This window comes from Felis catus, chromosome B3, assembly GCF_018350175.1.
Source record: "Felis catus isolate Fca126 chromosome B3, F.catus_Fca126_mat1.0, whole genome shotgun sequence".
Lineage (NCBI taxonomy): Eukaryota > Metazoa > Chordata > Mammalia > Carnivora > Felidae > Felis > Felis catus.
In genome coordinates, this window is record NC_058373.1 from 61,786,369 (window position 1) to 61,811,412 (window position 25,044).

At 40.4% G+C, this 25,044-nt stretch overlaps 1 protein-coding gene and 1 pseudogene across 2 annotated transcripts in view; both read right to left on the reverse strand.

Annotated features, from left to right (window-relative positions):
• Positions 1-603: 603 nt before the first annotated feature.
• The window catches only part of CHP1 (calcineurin like EF-hand protein 1), a 44,160-nt gene continuing 19,719 nt past the window's right edge, over positions 604-25,044 (reverse strand). For both annotated transcript variants that reach the window (XM_045059520.1, XM_045059521.1), the window contains exons 4-8: positions 20,757-20,837; positions 15,986-16,113; positions 8,020-8,081; positions 2,737-2,859; positions 604-2,575 (exon numbers count right to left, since the gene is read on the reverse strand). In XM_045059520.1, the coding sequence (XP_044915455.1) occupies positions 2,522-2,575; positions 2,737-2,859; positions 8,020-8,081; positions 15,986-16,113; positions 20,757-20,837 (448 nt within the window). In that variant the 3' untranslated portion in view covers positions 604-2,521. The remainder of the gene's footprint in view (positions 2,576-2,736; positions 2,860-8,019; positions 8,082-15,985; positions 16,114-20,756; positions 20,838-25,044) is intronic.
• Positions 4,445-4,534, reverse strand: LOC111561074 (annotated as a pseudogene).

The following is a 25,044-nucleotide window of genomic DNA, read 5'->3' on the forward strand; positions in this document are numbered from 1 at the left end:
TTCAACGTGAAACAAAACTAACACCGTGCAAGTCATTGGAATGAACTTTTGAGGCAGAGGGATGGGAAAGGACAAGAGGGTATTGTGTTAGAATTTGTATGACTGATTCCAGCTATTATTACTGCTTTGGGTCCTGTAGCATGCCATTAAATCTAAAAAGAGACATTCGTACCCTACAGACAAAGCAGTCACTGAGTCTTAAAAGATATGAAAAGCCGTGTAACAACAACTGGGTATAATACGTCACTGAGGCTGCACAGGCATGACGGGGTGGACAACTTAATATCATGCAATAAACACACAGCCTACTTTTAGAGGTCTTTTCTGTATTTAAAAAGCCAGGGAGTCAAGAATAGAAGTGGAATCCTACCTGGAGTGAATGGAAAGTGACTGAAGTAACAAAGCTGTGCCCAGAGACACACAGTACACACCCCTAGGATGTGAATGTCCCCACATCCTATGTCCAGGCAGCAGTAGAGCAAACATGCATTTGATAGTACAGATGTAAACCTGAATAAAGGAAACACGGTTTGGGATTTCAAACTTGAAGAAGGGGACTGAGTTCTACAAAATTCTTAGAAACACATGGACAAAATCAAGTGATTTTGTTTTAACCACAAGTATTTATTGATGGATCGAAGAATACAATTTTAATGGAACAGTAAGGCACAACTGTGGATTCAAACAGTTTGCTATACAGCCAAAAGGAGGAAAAAGCCATAAACTTAGGAACTTTAAATATGCAAGTCAAGGAGCCTCTGAAGTACCTCTCTAACAGACCAGTGTCAGAAAATTCTTCCCTTTTATACATTTCCTATAATACACCACTTGATCACAAAGTTAGACCGATACTTCATTAAGAATTTCTCAGTCATTTATACTTGAGTCATCCAGCCTGGCCACTCCTGTTTCCCACCCTTCCCAATCCCTTTGCAGCATTTCTGTTTTTAAGCAATTCCCTTCTTGGATAGCCTTCCAAAGCAAGGAAACAAGCAAGCAAGCAAGCAAGCAATGAGTCAGAGAAAATCGGCCAAGGGCAGATATATAGACATAAAGACTCATAAACAGATGTTAGGATGACAACAGCCTGATTCAGACAGGTCGATACCAAGCTGGATAGGCAGAGAAGTTGCTCTGGCTCATGCAAAAGCCTGTAATGCCACTTCAGGTCGTGCCACTGGCGCCAGACTCCTCGTTTCCAAGATATTAGTGGTTTACAAGAGGAGCTAGGAAGTCAACGTAACCAGGTAGCTAATAATAATACATTCAGTGCTTTGGACCTCTTTTAGGAGCCGACTATGGCTTCCAGCATTAATATTTGCCAACGGTAAAATTCAGAGAGAATTTTGTGCAAAACATCAAGACACTGAAGATAACCTTTAAATCTCTTGGACTGGGATGAATTAGGCACTTCCATTACACTAATCTTCCAGTTTGGAAATGTGAAATGAAAAACATTCCAGGGCACATAACACTGAGGCATAAACCATGCTGCAGAAGTGAGGACATACCAGGTTTTTAGAATGCCCAGGCTCCTTGTTCAAAAAGCCATGAGAAAGGCCCCAAGCATATTGGCAGAGCAGCCATTCTGGTGGTGATGATGCCCCCAAACTAAATAAACCTGCAGGCATATGGCTATTTTCTGAAGAGTCAACACTGTACTAACATGAGTAGCCACGTAGGTGTGTATATTGATAATCAGAGGCCAGAGTAGAGCGACCTGGGCAAGCCACCTAGCACACTTGGCTCTACACTTCTCACCAAGGCCACTACCTTTCAAGAAGAACATCCCCAACCAACGGCCCTTTGATGACAGAGCAGAGTGCAGGGGACCAGAGATGATCATTTTTCTGAGAGAAATGTTGGTTATGGAAAACCTCCTGGAGAGGCAACATCCCAGAGACCCATTTAAGAATGAAGATAGACAAAAACTGCCAGACCACTGCACTATCCTGCCAAGTGAGAAATACATTTAACAGGCATAGCTTAGGGTGCCAAGTAGAACAGAGGGACTGAAGCCTAAAGAAAAGCAGAGAGATTGAAAGACAAAGTGAATGATCTGTTGGGTGAGAGAGAAGTAGAAAGCGAGGGATGAAGAAAGATATGAAAAAAAGATGAAGGAGCATGCCAAAGCCTGGCTGGAGGGAAGGCAGCACGGTTTCATCTACATCCAGTGAAAGAGCTTTGCTGGTTGGTTCTTGGCAGGAGTCCCTCTCTCATTTTCTCAGACTGGATGGACATGTGGCATTCAGCAGCAAACCAGGGGAGATGGTATTTAGAAATGGAGATAACTGGCGAATGATACTGAACAGAAATAGACGGGTGTACCATTCTGTAATGCCCTGTTTATACACCAAAGGCAGGTTTGTGTTGACAGACCGTATTTGGGGTTCTCATGCAACAGCAGTAGTACTTTGGGAGAAGGCGGAATGATGGGGTGGAGGTGGGGCTGGTGGTGAGGAGGACTCTCAAGTTCCAGTTCTTAAATACTCAAAAGCAAGAACAGTTTGGTCTCAGTCCTTTAGTGAAGAAATCGGATGCTCATTTTCTGTTCTACGTCCACCTTCTCCAAAACCTGGAAAAAACAAAACAAAACAAAACCCAATTACAGTTATGCAGGTCAAAAGAGGAGATACTGTCCCAAGTTCTTATCTGAATGTTTTTCTCCCTCCCTCCCACCTGTACAACAATTTTAAAGCTTTTCAACATTTTCAAACCAAGAGGTGACTGACTGACCTTAACAAACTCTGTAAAAGAGATGGCGCTGTCCCCATCCTGATCAGCCTCCTGGATGGTCCTGTCTGCAATGCTGCCCAGCTGCTCATCTGAGATATTTACTCCGACCATCATACGTAGCACCTGCAAGACCAAAAGCCAAGAATTATAGGAGACTTGGGGGTCAGGGGAACTCTTTTATGAAGAATAAAGGAAAATTCACTCCCACCCTCTTTTCCTTTGATGTCCTTAAATACAACGGCCAGAAAGCTGAAACCCTTGTCTTCTCATCTAGGCCATTCTAGATAAAGATGTGAGCAGAACTCTTTGGCAAGGTTACTGGAAAGGAAGGCAAAGTTTCACTGGGGGAGAGTCGTTTGCATTCTGCTCTTCCCGTTCTTCCTGTCTGGAATATAAATATGATGCTTTGGTGGCATAGCAGCCATCTTGCGACTATGAGGTGAAAGTCGTATGTGCTATGCATGCCAGAGCAAGAATACAGAAGCCTGATTCCTGGACGTCACTCAGGTACAGCACCAACCCAGATAATCTATCCCAAGATTTCTTATTGCATGAGGCAAACTAGTTCCTTATTGGTTTAAGTCAGTTTGGTGGAACTTTCTAGGAACCCCACATGAATGCAGTAGTCCTCTTTGAAGCAGCGGATTATATTAAACCAGCTATTTCTCAAGTATAACCAAGAAACATAAAGACCCTTGAAGGCTTAAATACTAAAGCCTTCTTTTGAGAAAAATAACAAAAATATTTAAAGGGCTATAGTAAAGAGAATTTGAACACTGTTTCACCAAGTTTGTTTCACACATAACCAAGAACCCCCCTCCCCTCAATTCTTTAGGGCATAAATATACTCTGGAAATTGCTACTTTAAGCACAATAAGCAACCGTAGTGATATGAAACAAGGGACAGGGTGCTTTTGTGATGCCTCACATTACTGTAGTCAGCCACCTCTGTCTTCAGAGATAAGAGTTGAGCTTTTCCACAAGAAAGAAAGGCCTTCCAGCCCAGCTGTTCACAAGCCTTCCTTTCCCCCACCTCTTACATCCTTATCCAATCTCATGACACAGACTTTTAAAAGTAAATTACAGGATTTTCTGAAAAGAAAAAAAGAGCTGAAATATGGATTTGCATCAACACTGGTTATTTCTTTTCACAAACTGATTCTTGAAACTTGGAAGGTGTACGTTTGGGGTACAAATTGTACCCCAAATTGGGGTACATATTGAAGGATTAATAGAAAGAGGCAATCCTGGCAAAAATAATAAATGGACAAGTCATTTGCCATCTTCCCCGATCGTCTGTGGCTGACTAGACAAATTCATCCTCAAATAGCACCTTCTTCAGATCTGCATCCAATTATTCCTGAGGTGTTTTATTTTTAGAATTAGAGAACTGCATTGAGCATGTGTGCTCTGTGGGGATAGGAGTGGTGTTGTCTCAGGAATCACTCATACAATCTGTTCAAGAGGACAAGAGGGTCTAGAAGTGGCTTGATCCAGGTCCCAGTGACCAGTGGCCCATGTAGTCGTCCAGGCCTCTGTGCCCAGTTAGCTATCCACAGTGGCACTGAGGGCTGTAGTTGGAAGTTCATTAGCAAACAGGGCTTTCATTATTCCCACTTGGTTAATATCTGCTAAGGTTTGTTGTATATTCCTTTCATCAGTGTAAGAAAGCTCCCTTCTATCTGTTTTTATGTCTTTTTTTTTTTAATTTAATATGTAAAGGTTCATAAATTTGCATGTCATCCTTGCAGGGGCTGTGCTAATTAATCTTCTCTGTATCATTCCAATTTTAATTTTTTTTTTTTTCTCAACGTTTTTATTTATTTTTGGGACAGAGAGAGACAGAGCATGAACGGGGGAGGGGCAGAGAGAGAGGGAGACACAGAATCGGAAACAGGCTCCAGGCTCTGAGCCATCAGCCCAGAGCCCGACGCGGGGCTCGAACTCCCAGACCGCGAGATCGTGGCTGAAGTCGGACGCTTAACCGACTGCGCTACCCAGGCGCCCCATGTATCATTCCAATTTTGGTATATGTGCTGCCAAAATGAGCACTTTCTATAACTTCTTAAAAAATCATGAATGAGGGTGCCTGGCTGGCTCAGTCAGTTGAGCATCTGACTCTCCACTTCAACTCTTGATTTAGGATCGGGTCTTGACCCCAGGGTTGTGGGGTCGAGTCCTGCACTGGGCTCTGCACTGAGGGTGGAGCCAGCTTGGGATTCTTTCTCTCTCCCTCTGCCCCTCTCCCCTGCTTGCGCTCTCTCTCTCTAAAATTAAAAAAAAAAGGGGCGCCTGGGTGGCGCAGTCGGTTAAGCGTCCGACTTCAGCCAGGTCACGATCTCGCGGTCTGGGAGTTCGAGCCCCACGTCGGGCTCTGGGCAGATGGCTCAGAGCCTGGAGCCTGTTTCCGATTCTGTGTCTCCCTCTCTCTCTGCCCCTCCCCCGTTCATGCACTGTCTCTCTCTGTCCCAAAAATAAATAAACGTTGAAAAAAAAATTAAAAAAAATAATAATAATAAATAAAATTTAAAAAAAAAAGGGGGGGATGCCTGGGTATCTCAGTCAGTTAAGTGTCTGGCTCTTGATTTTGGGCTCAGGTCATGATCTCACGGTTTGTGAGATCGAGCCCCGCAATGGGCTCTGTGCTGACAGCATGGAGCCTGCTTAGAATTCCCCACCCCCCTCTCCCTCCTTCCCTCCCTCCCTCCCATGTGTGCGTGCTCTCTCTCTTTCAAAATAAATAAATAAATTAAAAAAAAAAAAAAAGGATTTAGGGGTGCCTGGGTGGCTCAGTTGGTTAACTGTCCGACTTCAGCTTAGGCCATGATCTCACAGTTCATAAGTTTGAGCTCCATGTTGGTCTCTGTGCTGACAGCTTAAGCCTGGAGACTGCTTCAGATTCTGTGTCTCCCTTTCTCTTTGCCCCTCCCTGGCTCACGCTCTCTCCCCCTCTCAAAAATAAATAAATCAAAAAAAAAAATTAAAAAAAATCATGAATGGATGATGAATTTTGTCAAATGCTTTTATTCTGTGGAAAAGACTGATTTTTCTTCTTTAATCTGTTAATATGGCAGAGTATATTAATTTTCTAATTAAAAAATGTTTTTAATGTTTATTTTTGAAAGAGAGAGAAAAAGAGACAGAGAGTGAGCAGGGGAGGGGCAGAGAGAGAGGGAGACACAGAATCTGAAGCAGGCTCCAGGCTCTGATCTCTCAGCACAGAGCCCAATGTGGGGCCCGAACTCACAAACTGAGAGATAATGACCTGAGCCAAAGTCAGATGTTTAACAGACTGAGACACACAGGCACCCCTTTTAATTTTCTAATTTTAAACTAACTTTGAATTCCTGATATAGACCCACCTTGGCCAGAATCCAGTATCCTTTTTATACACTGCTGGATTTAATCTGTCAATATTTTGTTTAGGATTTTTGCATCTATGTGAATGAAAGGGATTGTGCTGTAATTTTCTTTTCTTTTTTTAAAGTTTGTGTATTTATTTTGAGAGAGAGACAGTGAGAGAGAGGGAGAGAAGGGCAGAGAGAGACCGAGAACAAGAGAATCCCAAGCAGGCTCCGCCCTGTCAGCACAGAGCCTGACATGGGGCTTCAACTCCTGAACCATGAGATCATGACCTGAGCTGAAATCGAGAGTCAGATACTCAACTGACTGAGCCACTCTGGTATCCCTGTAATTTTCTTATGCAGTCTTTATAAGGTTTTCACATCAAAGTTATGCTAGCCTCATAAAATGAGTAGAGCAACTATCTTTATTGCAGTATAATTGGTATACAATAAACTATACATATTTACAACGTGCAATCTGTTAGGTTTTGACATATGTAGACACACAGAAAACCATCACCACGATCAAGATAATGAACCTATCTGTCATCTCCAAGAGTTCAACCAGGACTTTTTATAAAAATCATAGTAGAAAACAACCACTCAGTCTTCCCTTAGGATAAACTCACCACAAACTTTTAAATATCCACTGAATGAATAGTTAAGAATTGCATATCACCAAATATTTTGGACATGGAAGTGTCCAGGAAGATGAAATTTGTTTTCTTCTCACTTTGGTAACATGTTCATATCCTCTTCCTGCTAGGGTAAAACTAGTTCTCTGTCATCTTGACAGCTCATGTACACATTTGTCCTCAAGTCGGTTTGGCCCTGAGGAACACTCTGGTGGCACTGACTGGCATTCTGGCCATATGATCTCCCCACTCCCTGCCTCTGGCTTTTTTAAAATCCTAATAATAGAAAATAAATCAACCCACCACTCCAAAAAATCTTTCTGGCAGCCAGATCTGGGCCACAGGATGAAAACATTCAACTATAGAGCAACTGCCTCTGCCTTTTCTCCTCAGAACTCAGAAGCCCATATATAGCAATTTTAAATAAACTCTTCTCATTGAAGAACGATATCCCCAACTCAAAAACAAAGAATGTTAACATTGACCTGCAGACTGTTTTGAATTTTGTGCTCAGACATAGAAGTATAGAAATACCTTGGGTTGGTCCTTAATTTGGCCTGAGTAATCTTCAGCTTAGAAGACTTCTCAGGACACTGAGTGAGTTCAGATTTACTTCAGGGTGAGTGGAAACCACTTTACTTTTTAGGTGTATCTAGAAATAGAGAAATCTCCTCATGGAAATTCCTGAATGTGTTAGCCTCCTAGGGTCCTCCAGATTCGTAAGTATTAAAGAAAAGAGAAAAGGAGAACTTTCTCCCCTCTAACTGTGTATTTAAGGAAGGCGGGGAGGGGAAGGGGAGGGCGATGCTAAGAGGATGAAATGCTAGTAGTTACTGCTAGTGCAAAGACAGGGAATTGTCTTCAGAAGCAACAAAAGACAGTGAGCAGGTGGCTCAGTGTACACCGGCCCAGCAATAGCTCCTTGACTGTTACGTCAAGGCCAAGGACAGACGAGACAGCAGCATTTACCCAAGTGTCATCAGAATTACCTGGATGTCAATAAGCTGACGTGACAATAACTGAACTATCTGACTTAGACCATCTCGCATAGTTTAGCTCTGCTGGTCAGCACCCAAAAGACATTTAGTTAGCTTTTAAATAGCAGAGACATCTGTCTTTGAGAACTCAATGAGCCATTTCAAGTTTCCCTAGGTCATCTGGCTCTGACTTATAGTTAGGACAGGATTCTGCACCAGCAGGTGGCAAATAAATGCTTAGTGAAAGAAAGAACAATTCCTACCCAAAAGAGTAAGCAGGCAGAGGCCCCAATAGTTGTTCGCATGCATGGCAGCTCTCCCACCTACCTGTAATAGCTCATCACGGGAAATCTTGTCATCTTTATCCAAATCATATAGTCGAAAAGCAACTGGTAGGGAAAAACAAAAAGTTACTGGAAATTCAGTAGTGTTTTGCCCCTTCTCAAGGAAGTAAATATGTAAAGGACGCTAGACAGAAATTTGACAACAAATAGTTTTTTAAGAGCAGTGGACATTACTTCTAGAGCTTTTAAAGACAAAACACTTAAGAAATTAAAATGCATCTCATAATTGATGGCATCCTAGCCTTGATAAAATATGTCCCTTCTTCAGGCAAATCAGAGAACTTAATAATAAAAAGAAACAATTGCATGTCCTTTATCTTACCTTAGAATGTTTAAAAAACAAACAAGCCCATTAGTAGTTCTATACATGAGGTCATCTCACAAAACCCATCTCACAAAACCCATGCACCGCTCACAGGGTGCCAGCCTTAGGTGCCACGCAGGCAAAGAAGCAGACTACACAAAACAGTGCTCTGGGAAAATGGCCACTTTGGGAAATTTGTGCCAAATTTCAAGTCACTGTCTTCCATGCTGGAGCCCTGAAAATAAAGAACTGCAGCTGCAAATAAAAATGCTGAGAATCTGATGGTCTCCTGGCCTTACCATGTTTCTCTCCTGTTAATAATAAATATGTTTTCTGGAAACTAGGATATGTAAGAGACAACTGATGTTGCTGAAGAGTTACCACTGCATGATTTTACTGGCACTATGAAAAATCACAATGAGGAGGTGACTGCCTTGTAATTATAGCTGAACGGAGTGCGGTTTTGAGGCTTGGATTCGCTTACAGTACGCCACTAACATTTTTTGTTTTGGGTAGGGTGCTGTGAATACTAAAAAGCCAAAATCCACTTCTCTAATTATTAAGATACAGATTTAGGTCTTGTCCTCAGCAGCTCATGAGCTAGTAGAGGAGAGCAACACACACTACTCACTTCACTACATTTGCAGTGTTATCATACATCTGAAATGCTGGGGAACAAAACGTATGGCACGTATGTCTTTCTGGTTCAGTAACATTTGAACATAGTCTTGAAAGACAGACAAATCTGATGACAGATGGCATGCTAGGCAGAGCTCACACTAGGTACAAAGGCATGAGAACCCGGATGAGTATCTACAAATTTAAACATCACCCCTCCTCCACTCCTTACCCCTACTGCTGCCAAAAGGAGGCAAGTCAACTAAACGTTAAAAAATTTTAGAAAAATCTAACCTGCTTGTTATAAGGTACATATTAGAATTCTAGAGGAGAGGGGCGCCTGGCTGGCTCAGTTGGGAGAGCATGCGACTCTTGACCTCAGGATTGTTGAGTTCGAACCCCACATTGGGTGTGGACATAACTGAAATAAATAAACTTTTAAAAAATTCTAGAGGGGGAAATAACTGGGAAAGACTTTCTCTGATGTGTTTTCTCTTAATTTGGTTAGTTGATTAACTATCTTTACCAAATTTGAGAATTTATATGCTTAGGAGGTTACTATTTTTTTTAATTAAAAAAATTGTTTTTAATGCTTATTTATTTTTTAAATTTTTTTTTGAGAGAGAGAGAAAGAGAGGGACTAAGTGCGAGCGGGGGAGGGGGAGAGAGACAGGGAGACACAGAATCTGAAGCAGGCTCCAGGGCACAGAGCCCAACGTGGGGCCCGAACTCGTGAACCACGACATCATGACCTGAGCCAAAGTTGGCCACCCAAGTGACTGAGCCACCAAGGTGCCCCATGGAGGTTTCGATTCCAAAGGAAAGGAGACCAAGATCATTAGTATTCCTAAAGGAATATCTGTTTAAAATATTCCCCAAAGTGAAAACACAGACACACACATACCCCTGTACATGCTGTCAAGTTCCTAAAATACATCAAATGTGTTACCTATTAAGCAATCTTCAGGATGATTTCAGAAGGGAAATCTATATATAACCCATATATAGTTATGCTATATGACCCATAAATAACTTTCTGAATTTTTTTAAACAACATTTTTTGTTTCTTTTTTAAAACAACCATTAATTTTCATTTTTTAAAAAGTAATCTCCATGCCCAATGTGGGGCTCCAACTCATGACCTTGAGATCAAGAGTCGCATGTTCTACTGACTGAGCCAGCCAGAATTTTTTAATCAGGTACCTGTTATAAACACACCCCTTTCGGGGCACCTGGGTGGCTCAGTCGGTTGAGCATCCAGCTTTGGCTCAGGTCATGATCTCATGGTTTGTGAGTTTGAGCCTGGCATCGGGCTCACTGCTGTCAGCACAGAACTGGCTTCAGATCCTGTCTCTCCCTCTCTGTGCTCCCTTCCTGCTTGCGCTCTCTCTCCCTCTCTCAAAGATAAGTAAACATTAAAAAAAAAACAACCCACCCCTTTCTGCCAAGGTATTTACAGAAGCTAGAACTGTTAATTCTTAAAACCTAGCTGCCAAGGACTGAAGGTTTCTATCCCCCCAATCCCGACCAAAATTCCTATGTTAGAACCCTCAATCCCCAATGTGATGCTACTAGGAGGTGGGGCCTTTGGGAGGTAATTAGAGTTAGATCAGGTCATGAGGGCGGGGCCCTTGTGATGGAATTAATGCACTTATAAAAGGAGGAGACAGGAAATCTCTCCTTCTGTCTGTCTCCACCTCTTTCCCCATGTGAGAATAGGGCAAGAAAAAGGGAGCCCCTTCTGGGTGAATCAGGACACTCGCCAAAGAACCTGACTATGCTGGCCCCCTGTTCTCAGACTTCTAGTCTCCAGAAATGTGAGAAATGTCTGTTTAAGCCACCCAGTCCATGGTATTCTATTACAGCAGACTGAGCAGACTAAGACATCAGGTAAATTCAGAGATTACCTGAAAGGACCTTTCAGAAAAAAAATGCAGCAATAGTAGTTATTTCTTAACTGACTTGGATTCCAATCAGGCAGTTCTGGCCCTGAACCAGCAAACACATATTTCCCAAGATAACAAATGATCAAATGCGCAAATGACCGAGCCTTTTTGTTAACAATGCTCTATTTTCTCTTCTCATCTCTCCCTCTCTTTCTCTCTTTTTTAATTAAGTAGGCTTCATGCCCAGTGCAGAGCCCAACACAGGGCCTGAACTCACGACCCTGAGATCAAGACCCAGGACGCTTAACTGAGTCACCCAGGCACCCTTCCTCTTGTCATCTCTCTTTAATCTCCCTATTCTTGGTCCTGTGATTTGGACTCCCCTAATCTTGAGCTGTCCATGGCTTTAATCTAGTTCCATGGCTTTAAATGCTTTCTAGCGCTCATGATTCCCAAATGTGCAACTTCAGCTTCGACCTCTCCTCTGAGCTCCTGACATGGATGTCAAAGCAATATGGTGGGGTGCCTGGGTGGCTCAGTTAGTTAAGCATCAGAGTCTTGATTGCAGCTCATGATCTCACCATTCTTGAGTTCAAGCCCCATGTCAGGCTCTTTGCTGACAGGGGAGAGCCTGCTTGGGATTCTCTCTCTTTGTCCCTCTCCCACTTCTCAAAATAAATAAATAAATTGAAAAATGACACTTTAAACAGTGCTGGGCACATAGTAGGAGCTCAATAAATGTCACCTCCCTACCATTACCTCTCTGCCTTCCTTTCTCACCACTCACTTCTTTCTTGGGACAGCTGCTTTGTTCTCTGAACAGATCAAGTACTCATGGACCCTACTTGTTCCCTGTGCCTAGAGCTCTCTTCTGTTCTCTGCATGGCTGGTTCATTCTTAGCTCAGAAAGGCTTTCACTCACCACTCCTTGTATGCAGTGACATTCCCTATCACTTTCTCATCTCACCTTATTCATTTCCTTCACAGAACCTGCCACAGTCATAAAGTCATAAGATTTATTTCTTCATCTGTCTTTTCCCATATATAGTTTGACTCCCTTATGAGATCATAAGCTCTATGAAAGCAAAGACCTTATCTGATTTATGCATCATTGTATCATAGACCTAAATTAGTACCTGGCAAACAGCACTTGCTCCAATATTTGCTTAATGAAAAAATCAAATGAATGATTTTAGTCAAATCTTTACTTTTTAATCATTGATTCTTTCTTTCTTTCTTTCTTTCTTTCTTTCTTTCTTTCTTTCTTTCTTTCTTTCTTTCTATGTTTATTTTTGTGAGAGAGACAGACAGATCATGAGTGGGAGAGGGGCAGAGAGACGGAGACACAGAATCTGAAGCAGGCTCCAGGCTCTGAGCTGTCAGTACAGAGCCTGGTGAGGAGCTCGAACCCACGGACTGCAGGATCATGGCCTGAGCCGAAATCCGACACCCAACCGACTGAGCCACCCAGGTGCCCCAGATATAGCCCTTAAAACATTCATTTTATGAGATTTAGCCCAACATTTTTCAGGTTATCAGTATCTCTTCTGGCTCTGATTCTGTGGTGTCTTGTATTCATTATGCCTACAAGTTTACAGTCAACCAGAAACTTGATATATTTGCTTATTTCAGATTCAATGAAAGTCACTGATGAAAAGAACAACAAAAAGCAAAAAGAGCCCTGCAGCAGACCACTGGGAACCTCTTTCTGGTCTGACACATATTCATACCTTTTGGGTATTCTAACCTACTGCTCCATTGTATACAACAAAATACTGACAAAGACTTTATTAAGTGTTTTTCTAAAATCTATTTTACATTAACAAATGCCATGAAAGAAATACACAAAGAGAAACATGTGGAATGTGTTTCTCTATTGCTTTCACCAATGTACTGTTGGCTGTTTTTTCTTTTTTTTCTTACTTATTTTAGAGTAGAGGCTCACAGGAAGTTACAAAAAAAAAATACATAGGAAGGTCCCATATACTTTTCACCAGCGTTCCCTGATGTTTAATATCTTGCGTTAACTATAACATACCATCAGAATCAAGAAATCGACAGTGGTACAATCCACAGAGCTCACTCAGATTTCACTGTGTGTGTGTGTGTGTGTGTGTGTAGTTCTGTGCAATTTTATCCACCTACGTAGTTTTGTGTAATCATCACCACAGTCAAGATACAGAGCTGTCTGAAACAGATTCACAAATACAGAGACAAAATAGTAGCTGCCAGAAGGGAGGTGGGCGAGGAGATGAGCAACAGGTGAAGGGGATCAAAAAGTACAAACTTCTAGTTATAAGTCACAGGGATGTAAAGCACAGCACATGGAAAATGATCAGTAATAATTGTAATAACTTTGTATGGTGACAGATGGTAACCACACTTATTGAGGTGAGCATTTCATAATGTATGCCATGCATACATATGACATTATGCATTTGACATAAATGTCAAATCACTATGTGGTACACCTGCAACTAATATATTGTATGTCAACTATACTTCAATAATAATAAAAAAGATAGACAGCTCTAACGTTACACAGCCTCTAATGTTACATCCTGTTATGTAATATATAATACAGAAGCACATAAGCCTACATATTTGACTTTATGCATTCAAAACTATTCTGAGATAGCGTCAGTAGGATTCACCAGACTGCCAAAGGAATTCATGACTTGAAAAAAGTATAGCCCATGCTAGAGAGGGAATTCAGGTAAAAGGTTTGTGTTAGGTCCGATGACCTTTAAAGTCTCCTCTAATCCTGGATTAGAAAAGCAAGCATAGTTTCGTGGAGCACAGAATGTCTCTTCACTGTCTTCTCCTTAACCAACTCACTTGATTCATGGACGCTCCCCTTCCCTCTGCAAACTGTCCGAATAGATGGGGTGGCTCACTGCATACTCGTAGCTAATGGGCAACACCTGAGTGTCTACTCCACCAGCTGAAATGAATGGATGGTCACCAAGAGTCAGATGTATCCACTGCCCTAAAGCTGTGCTATGTGTGCTTAATTTAATAAAACTATATAATAAATACAAAGTGAAACATGTATGTGGAAACAAAGTTATTGTTTTTACGAAAATTAGATTACTTCTGAAAGGCTCAAAATTAAGCTACTGAAAAAAAAAACACAACTGCTGCTAAGTGTGGCAGAACAACTGTAAAAGATTAAGGAAAAAATGTAAACACCAGAAAGATTCTATTTGCGGAGTGCTTTACAAGTATCTTTAAATTCTCTTTCCACTTGGAAGAAACTGCAACCAGAAACCCCAGACTATACATTATGGATGTGCTTTATACAAAAACATCACACGACTCCCATCTGCAGACTTTTATGAAAACAAAACAAAAAGTCTTAGTCCTTCATCAAAAGATTGGGCAGTGAATGTGTTTTCAAATATTTTAAGGTAAAATAAAATGTTAAATCATGTATACTCTTCTATGATTCCATGCCATAGCTGGCTTCTTCAATTATTGATCAAGTCCTGGTCTGACCACATTGAATAAGAAATTTTCTATTATGCTAATGCCAGAATCAGGCTAACATGTACTAAATATACGCTGAAACTTAACAATAAATTGTTTTTTGATGTTTATTTTTGAAGTAGAGAGAGACAGAGCGTGAGTAGGGGAGAGGCAGAAAGAGAGGGAGACACAGAATCCAAAGCAGGCTCCAGGCTCTGAGCTGTCAGCAGAGCCATGAGATCATGACCTGAGCCGAAGTTGGACACTTAACCGAATGAGCCACCCAAGCACCCCTATGCTGAAATTCTTAAAACGTTAAGACATAGGCTTTGTCTCAAGTAGTATTTAGTCTTGAAAGGAGAAATGGGAATTCACTAACAAACATAAAGTATTCCATAAATTTGAGAACTCATTAGAGTTCTATTTTCTTCTATACTGTTTTGTTTGTACTTAAGTTTTCTGCTCTTCAGTAAGGTACCCGATATTGTGGTAAAGAAGAATAGTATTTTGCTATTTTGGTTAAAAAATCTTTCCTGTCCTATATAACAAAATTTATTTCAGTGCTTCTGAAACTCTTTACCAAGACAGGAGTGAAGTTACAGTCCTATAGCCAGGGAGATCTGAGGATGTAGCCCAAAGGCCATAAATTAAAAGTTTCAGTTTCAATTACCCATGTTTCATTTTTCTTTTCTTTTTTTTTCTTCTTAAGTAATCTCTATGCCCAACATGGGGCTGGAACTCATGACTCTAATATCAAGAGTCACACATCTACTGACTGAACCAGCCAGGTGCTCTGCATCTTTCAAATGTATGTCAATTTGGCATTATATTCTATGATTTATCTATATTTATTTCCATATTAAAAAGCCTTTTATTTTACTATAAATCAATAAAATCCAATATCAACTTGATGGGCCCCATTTATTCTGTGGCTTCAAAGACCTCTCTGAATACCACTGTACACTCTTGCAAGAAAAGCTTGGGCTCATCAATGCAACACAATCTCAATTTCAGCTTACGTTGAATGAAAAGAGAAATTCAATTTCAATTTCTGGAGAAGTGTTGTAAGGGATTGGGCAATACCATACATGAGCCAACAAGGGCAGAGGGAAATATAACAAGTGTCCAAGGAAAGGAGGCAAGAGGCATGGGGACAAAAGTTAAATCTTGCACTAAGACAGCTGTCTACCCCTACTCCTACCCCAGTAGCAACCAAATTCTAAGATAGGCTGAGGACTGCCATTCTTCCTTACAGGTGGGGCTGGGTTTTATTCACTGTTGTTGCTCTAGCACTTACACACCGCCTGGCACATGGTAAGTATTCTATGAATTTTAAGGATAATATCAGCAGCTAACTCTTACTGCCGGGCACTATTTGAAGTACCTGACATATCACAATTCATTTTATCATTACAACATCCCTATGTGAAATCCCGTAACATCCCATTTTACAGAAGAGGAAACCAAAGCCCAAAGTTTTTAAGTCACTTGCCCAAAATCACATGGCCAAAAAGGGGTAGAGCTGAGATTCAAACCCAGTCAGTTTAATTTCAGGGTCTGAGCTCTTCATCACTATACTCTTGTAAATGCTTCTTCGATGAATGAATGAGTAAATACATGATTTGTAAGAAATGAAAGCAAATATTTTAAGGCAGAAAACTTTATCTCCTTACAGTGCAGTTTGTTGCTTCGGCTATTGAGTGGTTCTGGTCCATTCACATCTTTGCTCTTTTCATTATCCTCAATGGGTCGAAAATGAGCCAAAGTTCTCATGAATCCACGGAAGTTTACCTGGTCCTCTCTGATTGGGAAATGGAACAAACAGAATACCATGTCAATCGGGGTAATTCTTTCCTAGGAATTCAATATGCTGGCGACAGTTTTAGCTAGAGTGGCCTTAAAGTCCATTTAACGAGGTCTTTCCCCATATGCGTGATTCTTTAGGATTCATAAAATACCTTTATTAAGCATCAACCCAACCTTGTGAGATAGGTATTATTTTTCCCACATTATAAATGATTAACCAGACTTGGAGAGGTAACTGAATTTAGCAGGGTCAGAGTCACCTATTGATGTTTCTTGTATCTCTTTTCCCAAGGAGGATTTTGAGCAGCACCAAGGCTACACTATCAGGCAAGCCAGGACTTGAACTCACTGCTGTAGTGGGTAGTGAGCAGTAAATTAGCCATGTCAACCCAATGACTCCCCAGCCACCTATCGTGTTTCCCCTGAAATCACATACACCTATACCACATATTTTAAGGTTAAGGCATATTATGGAAAAGCAACTTCTAAAATAAATATTTTGTTATAAAAGCAATACATACATTTTTGGAAATTTGGGGGGAAAATAGAAGGAAAAGTACCATTCCTAGCTCTATCAATCAATTATAATCATTAATATATTTTCTTCCATTTATTTTTCTATGCATTCTGGATAATTGTGTACATACTGTATGCATACACAATTTTCTATCCTGTTTTAAACTTTTAAGCATGTCTCCAATCAACATAAACACTTTGAAACATTTTAAATGTCTGCAAAATAATTGTGTTACTTGTCATGATTTTATTATTCCCTCATAACTGGATAGATTTTTTTCCCCATTTCTCATGATTATGTTTGGAATACTCATATATAAAGCTTTTCTGGTACTTACAATTAGAGAAAATTAATCATGCCACAGGCAAATCAGTAACCCTATGAGAAATAACTGTAGGGGTGCCTGAGTCTAAATTATGGTTGAGCGTCCGACTTTGGCTCAGGTCATAATATCGCAGTTCTTGAGTTAAAGTCCTGCACTGGGCTGTCTGTTGTCAGCGTGGAGCCGGCTTCAGATCCTCTGTCCCCCCCATGCCCCTCCAGCATGCGTGCTCTCCCTCAAAAATGAATGAACATTGGGGCGTCTGGGTGGCTCAGTAGGTTAAGCGTCCAACTTCGGCTCAGGTCACGATCTCGCGGTCCGTGAGCTGGAGCCCCGCGTTGGGCTCTGTGCTGACCGCTCAGAGCCTGGAGCCTGTTTCAGATTCTGTGTCTCCCTCTCTCTCTGACCCTCCCCCGTTCATGCTCTGTCTCTCTCTGTCTCAAAAATAAATAAACATTAAAAAATTAAAAAAAAAAAAAGAATGAACATTTAAAATAAACTTATAAAAAGAAGAAAGAATTCGGGGCGCCTGGGTGGCGCAGTCGGTTAAGCGTCCGACTTCAGCCAGGTCACGATCTCGCGGTCGGTGAGTTCGAGCCCCGCGTCAGGCTCTGGGCTGATGGCTCAGAGCCTGGAGCCTGTTTCCGATTCTGTGTCTCCCTCTCTTTCTGCCCCTGCCCCGTTCATGCTCTGTCTCTCTCTGTCCCAAAAATAAATAAACGTTGAAAAAAAAAAAAATTAAAAAAAAAAAAAAAAAAAAGAAGAAAGAATTCTTGAACGAACAATGTTATTTATTTATTTATTTATATTTTAGAAAGAAAGAGAGAGTGTGCACACACAAGCAAGGGAGGGGCAGAAGGAAAGGGAGACAGAATCTTAACCAGGCTCCATGCTCAGCAGGGAGCCTGATGCAGGGCTGGATCCCATGACCCTGGAATCATGACCTGAGCTGAAATCAAGAGTGGGACACCTAACCAACTGAGGCATCCCATTGCCCCCAATATTCTTTAATTAAAGGAGAATATCCAATGTGATATGGTTATTTATCTAAGGTAGTCAGGGAAAGAATAGGTTGTCTGGTTCCTGTGGCTACCTAAAAGTAAATCCCACTCTCTTCTTGCCCCATTGAATAGTTGTCATACGTCAAGTCTCTCAAGTGCCAGGCAGAAACACGCTGATCAGACTGTCTAAGGATGGAGTTCAAAAGCTAGCTCATGAGCTCAATGTACTCAAAAGAATGACCATTAGTTTTTCAAGTTAGCTATATATTGCTAATGAAGCAGTATCTCATAAAAAAACATAAGATCTGAGGAATCAAGTAATATGGAATAAGATTTGAGTTATATGCCAGAACAAACAGGTTAATGAGTACATATATTATTGACACATGACTCAAAGGTTAAAGGAAACTAAATACTAATGCTCCATTTTCAAATCTCATTAAAAAAAAATTCCACTTGCATAAGAATAGAGAAGAAACAAAAAACCCAGAAACCAAATCTCTGTATCTTATTAAGAGCAAGAAGCAGAAGAGCAGCTTGTTAAGAGCTTAGTGGTGTAGCCCAGTGTGGGCCTCAACTTCCTCATGTGCACCTGCCTACTGTCTCTAGCAGAATGTTGCATAGGATGGCGGCCAATACTGTAGTCACAACAAAGGTGGTTGGGCCTTATAAAAACAGCTTCCCAAGAACCGCTTCTTCAAATAATCAATGGTCACCATGGAACTCTGAAAAATTGTTGGCAAAATGATTCTACTAGGCTTACTTTTCATTCCAAAATGTTTGGATACAAAGCACAGTTGTGAAAGTTATCTCTGGACAGGGTCAATGTTCGGTATGGACTGAAGAGGAAGTGGGAAAAAATGCAAGAATTCAGCACAAAAACCACACCTGAAACAAACAGGGTAGTTTCTCAGGGAGAGAAAAAGGAGAAAATGAAGACAGGCAGGAGATTCTTCATGGTCAACATGAATCTGAAGAGAGCAGGTCTCAGTTTGATTAGATTCGTGTCTTCAAATAAACTAGCTGCTAGTCTTTCCCCTCTGTCACTCAAATGTACTAAATGCCCAACTTCACAACTTGCAAATTCCTTTGCTCCCAATTCAGAGTTCTAAAATTTCCTCTCCAGGTATTTTATCTGATAGTATCCTCACTGACACTTAGTCTCATTATTAAGAAACTGGCAACCCGCTGAACTTGTTAAAGTCCTTTTGGGTCATACAGATAAAGTTACAAGGAACCAGGAAGAAATTGTTAAAGAGATTACTTAAAACAATACATAATAAGCTTTATTCAGAAAAAAGTACCTAATCAGAAGGATAAATATTTACCCAGTACTTTGATGGCAGTGTATTAGGTAGTGAAGCGTATCAAAAGCCGTTAGACCAACCTAAATCTATTTGACAAACTGTGTGTGGTGGAGAGGACTGCATCCTTAGCCAATGTTGTAAAAGAAAAATAAAGGCTGTGAAAATGTTCCACATTAAAGGAGGCCAAAGAGACACGACAACAGACCCAGACTGGATCGTGTATTGGAGTGGGGGTGGGGGGGAGTGCTATAAAGGATATAAAAATTGGCATATGATTGATCTATTAAGATAAAATAGGCAATGGGAGAAACAGGTGAAGATGGTCAAAGGGTACAAACTTCCAGTTATAAGATGAATAAGTTCTGGGGATGTAACGCATAGCATGGTGAGAATAGGTAACAGTATTATATTGTATACTTCAAAGTTGCTAAGAGAATAGATTATAAAAGTTCTCATTACACAAAAACAGTCCCTATGTGAGGTGATAAATAGATGAACTAACCTTATTGTGATAATCATTTTTCAATATACACATATATAAAATCACTGTGCTATATATCTTAAACTTATTCAATGTTTATATGACAATTATATTTCAAAAAAGCTGGAAAAAAGAATAAAATACATAATATTTTATACTAATATTCCAGCAGCTGATAGGTGCTGCAGGTATAAACTACACATAAGATTTCAAAGACTTAATATTAAAAAAATATAATGTATTAATTTAAAAATATTGATTATATATCGTATGATAATATTTTAAATATATTGGTTAAATAAAGTATATATTAATGAAGTTAATTTAACTTGTTTTTACTTTTTTTATGTGGGTACTAGAAAATTTCTTTTTTTTTTTTTTTAATTTTTTTTAATGTTTATTTATTTTTGAGAGAGAGAGAGCATGAGCGTGGGAGGGGTAGAGAGAGAGGGAGACACAGTCTCTGAAGCAGGTTCTGGGCACTGAGCTGTCAGCACAGAGCCCGACACGGGGCTCGAACTTATGAGCTGTGAGATCATGACCTCAGCCAAAGTCAGCCGCCCAACAGACTGAGCCACCCAGGCGCCCCGGTACTAGAAAATTTCTAATTAAATATGCGATTTGATTATATTTTCATTGGCTTGAACTGAGAGAACACATGCAAATGAGGCAAAATGTTAACAATGTAACAACAGATAAGTCTGGGAGTTCTTTGTATTATTTTCAATTTTTACAAATTTCTATAAATTTGAAATTATTTCCAAATAACAAGTTTAAAAAATTTTAGTTTTACATTAAAGATAAACATAGATAGAAGTTTGAAAACAGGCTTATATACCAATTTGAAATTTAAAAATGGGAAGGAGGGTGGAAGAGAAGAGATCTTCTAGATATGACTAAGTTAAGGATGCCCAGTATAATCAAGAGGATCACGGATCTGAGATGACCCAACCAATATCATTATTTCAGATTAGCCTCAGAAAGGAAGCCCAACAACTGCAGGGACTCACCCCTCCGGAAAGAAGGCATTGATGATCCGGTCCCCCAGTGGGTTGATGGCAAGTTCTGGAATCCGTTGGAAATCTTCCCGGCTGCCAAGAGAATCACCTTGAGTTAGAGATTATTGGCCCTTAGCAGGAACTCCTTTAGTCATGCCAGAGTACAACCTACCAAGATCATTACCTCATGGAATTTACTTCTGTGGCAAATTATACCAAATAATTGCAAAGAATTGCACTTTAGTAGCTGCCAAGTGTTTCTCACACCAACTCAGGAGTGGAAGAGGCCAGATTTGACTATGCCACATTCCAGTGAATTCAGCACACAAGTTACGTCAATAAACCAACTGACGAACAAATACTGAGCTGTCCCTGTAAATCATTCTTTGAACATTACCATTTTGTACTTGGTTATTAGGTATGGAGAGTGAACAGCAACGCAAAGTATTAAACAACACAGAGTCTGTGGGAGGTAGCAAAAATTCTGTACTCTTGGTGAGATCTACAGCACCTGTGAAAGGCAAGGAATTCTTAGGCAGTGTCCAAGGAAAGAATAAAATGTGACCACTAACTGATTTTCATACTTTCTTGCTCCGATTCTGGCTCTTCTTCCATTTCTCCTACCGACTCAGAGCTAGAGAAGTATTTAAGTTTTTTATAAGTATTTTTTTTTTTCAACTTTATTTATTTTTGGGACAGAGAGAGACAGAGCATGAACGGGCGAGGGGCAGAGAGAGAGGGAGACACAGAATCGGAAACAGGCTCCAGGCTCCGAGCCATCAGCCCAAAGCCCGACGCGGGGCTCGAACTCACGGACCGCGAGATCGTGACCTGGCTGAAGTCGGACGCTTAACCGACTGCGCCACCCAGGCGCCCCGAAGTATTTAAGTTTTGAACCTGGCAAGGGCAATCATCTTCTCACAGCTTGGAAGTTACACTGAAGTGAGTATTATTAGCTGCCATTCACTATATACACATCATGTGTCACTCTGTTTATACACATTATCTCGTTTCTTCAAGGCGTTTTACCTGTACCCTTTTAGAGCTGAGGAAATTGAGAGTCAGTGAGATAAAGTAACTTGCCCTGTGCTACTGAAGTAGTAAGTGGCAGAACCAGGATTTAAATCTAAGTCCCTATGTCAAAGCACATGCTCTTTTTCTTAAAAAACACACACTTCTTTCCCGTATTAAACTTTCTGAGAGAAAGGTGCTCTCCCCAAAAATGTTCAATAAGTATTTTCTAAAAACTTCTTAGCTGATATCCTGTGCCAAGAACATAAAGCTGTCTAGAACATATCTGTGCTGTATTCCTCAAAAATATGAATGTCATGAAGGACAGGGAAAGGCAGAGGATTGTTCCAGATTATAGGGGACTAAAGAAATGTATAACTGAACTCAATGCATGATCCTTAACTAGGAAAAACATTACTATGAAGGATATTACTAAACCAATAGGTAAAAATGGAATACAGGCCATACAGAACATGGAATTAAATAGTACTATATCAAAATGCTAAATTTCTTGACTTTGACATGAGAATGTCCTTGCAATAGGAAATACACACTGAAGTATGTGGCAAAATGTTAACTGCTAAATCTGAGTATCAGGTATGTGAAAGTTCTTTGCATTATTCTTGGAACTTTCCTGTAAGTTTAAAAGTATTTCCAGATAATGGGGTGCTGGGTGGCTCAGCCAGTTAAGTGTCTGACTTTACCTCAGGTGATGATCTTGCAGTTTGTGAGTTGGAGCCCTGTGTCAGGCTCTGTGCTGACAGCTCAGAGCTTGGAGCCGGCTTCAGATTCTGTGTCTCCCTCTCTCTCTGCCCCTAACCCACTCGCATTCTGTTTCTGTCTCTCTCAAAAATAAACATTAGAAAGAAAGAAAGAAAGAAAGAAAGAAAGAAAGAAAGAAAGAAAGAAAGAAAAGAAAGAAAACAATTTCCAGATAAAAAGTAAAGAAAAAGAATAATATAAACTTGAATAAACCTGATTCTTGCCTTCAAGATGTTTACTAACAGAAGAGAGAGACCTTATTCCTCTACCTGCTTTGTACTAAGTGCTAATGAAATGTCCCTATTTTATCCAGGAGCCTTCAATGCTCTTGTTCCTCTTAGAATGGTTTAACATTTAGATGGTGCTGAATTAATTCAAGAAGCTCATCTCCAGCACATCTGGTGGTGACACAGGTAGAAACTGACCTGGGAACTGAGCACAAAGCTCTGGAACAAGAACTCTGGATTCTCATCTCCCCCTTCCCCTTTTTTTAAAGTTTATTTATTTTGAGAGAGATAGAGACAGAGAGCAAGCACGGGCCCCAGTGGAGGACAGATAGAGAAGGAGAGAGAGAATCTGAAGCAGGCTCCATGCTGTCAGCACAGAGCCTGAAAGTGGGCCTCGATCCTACGAAGCATGAGATCATGACTTGAGTCAAGATCAAGGGTGGGACGGTTAACCAACTAGGTCACCTACGCACCCCTGGATTCTAATTTTCCTTGATTCCTTAGGGTAATAATTTTTATATCAATGAATGAACCAGAAGAAGCGATTCTTAAGATAACTGGGTTGCTTAGGATGATAAAAGATAAAGGAAACTAAGGAGGTCTTGATTATTTAATTCAACAAACGTACTAAGCTCTTATTACATAATTTATTCTGTAATACAAAGTCCACATTATCACCAAAGTGGTTCTTCTTCTTTGACACAGGTTAAGAAACAATAACTACTTCCTTCTAAATGAAGATTAAGGCTCATTTGAATTTCATAGCCACATACCTCAGTTTAATGTCTAACAAGCTGAAGTAATTTTAGCTGAAAAAAGGCACAGTTTAAATACCAGGTCTAGTATCAGGTGGAGAGTACACAACCAAGCCTGAACTTCAATCTTAAAGGGGATCTAGACTTGGACTTCCAATGTCAGTAAGACCTAACCTTGTCCTTTGACACTTTTTAAAAAAATTCTACTCCTGGAATTTAGATTGTATATACAATGCAGTTCCATAAGACCAAGAGGAATACTATTGATAGTATCAAAATGAAAATGAAAGAATAGAAAATAACCGTTTGTAAACTGTTAAATAAATATACAGTTTATTTTTGTTAGTTGTTCTATAGAATGGAGATCAAGGCAATTTCTCTAAAACAACTTCTTAAATTTGTCCACTAACACAAACTTAATAGAGAAAAATATATCCTCTAAGCAGTACACATTCTACGTGTAAGATTTTGTTCAAAATTTGTGTGTATGTTAAAAAAGCATGCCAATATTATAGTCTATCTCATACCTAGGAAAATATTCCTCAAAGATATTTTAAGAGAAGATATATATATATATATATTTAAATTTTTTTTAATGTTGATTTATTTTTGGGGCGCCTGGGTGGCTCAGTCAGTTGGGCGTCCGACTTCAGCTCAGGTCACGATCTCGCGGTCCGTGAGTTCGAGCCTCACATCGGGCTCTGGGCTGATGGCTCAGAGCCTGGAGCCTGCTTCTGATTCTGTGTCTCCCTCTCTCTCTGCCTCTCCCCCATTCATGCTCTGTCTCTCCCTGTCTCAAAAATAAATAAACGTTAAAAAAAATTTTTTTTAATGTTTATTTATTTTTGAGACAGAGAGAGAGAGAGAGAGAGAGAGAGAGAGAGAGAGAGAAACAGAGTGTAAGCAGGAGAGGGGCAGAGAGAAAAGGAGACACAATCTGAAGCAGGCTCCAGGCTCTGAGCTGGATCCTGAGCACAGATCCTGACACAGGGCTTGAACCCAGAGAACCACGAAATCATGACCTGAATCCAAGTTGGACACTTAACCAACTAAGCCACCCAGGTGCCCCAGATACGATATTTTTTTAATGTTTATTTATTTTTGAAAGAGATTGAGCAGGAGAGGGACAGAGAGAGAAGGGGGCACAGATGATGTAGAGTGGGCTCTGTGTTGACAGCAATGAGCCTGATGTGAGCCTTGAACTCATGAACCATAAAATCATGACCTGAGCTGAAGTCAGACTCTCAACCGACTGAGCCACCCAGGTACCTCAAGAAAAGATATTATTATTAGAAGTAGGCAAGTCTGAGAACAGAACCATATAACAGCATTCTTTGTGGCCAAGAAATTCCCAGTGAAGAGTGGTTTTCCAGACCTTCACCGGCACAGTGATGTTTGAGAGACTTTTAGTAACCAGAAGTGCCAGCCCTCTACACTGATCTTCACTGTGCAGGTTCCTTCTCTTACTTGGAGAATTAGCCTTACAGTAAACTGTTTGTACTTCAGGATCCTGGGTCGATGCTTAGATGACTTATACATAATGAG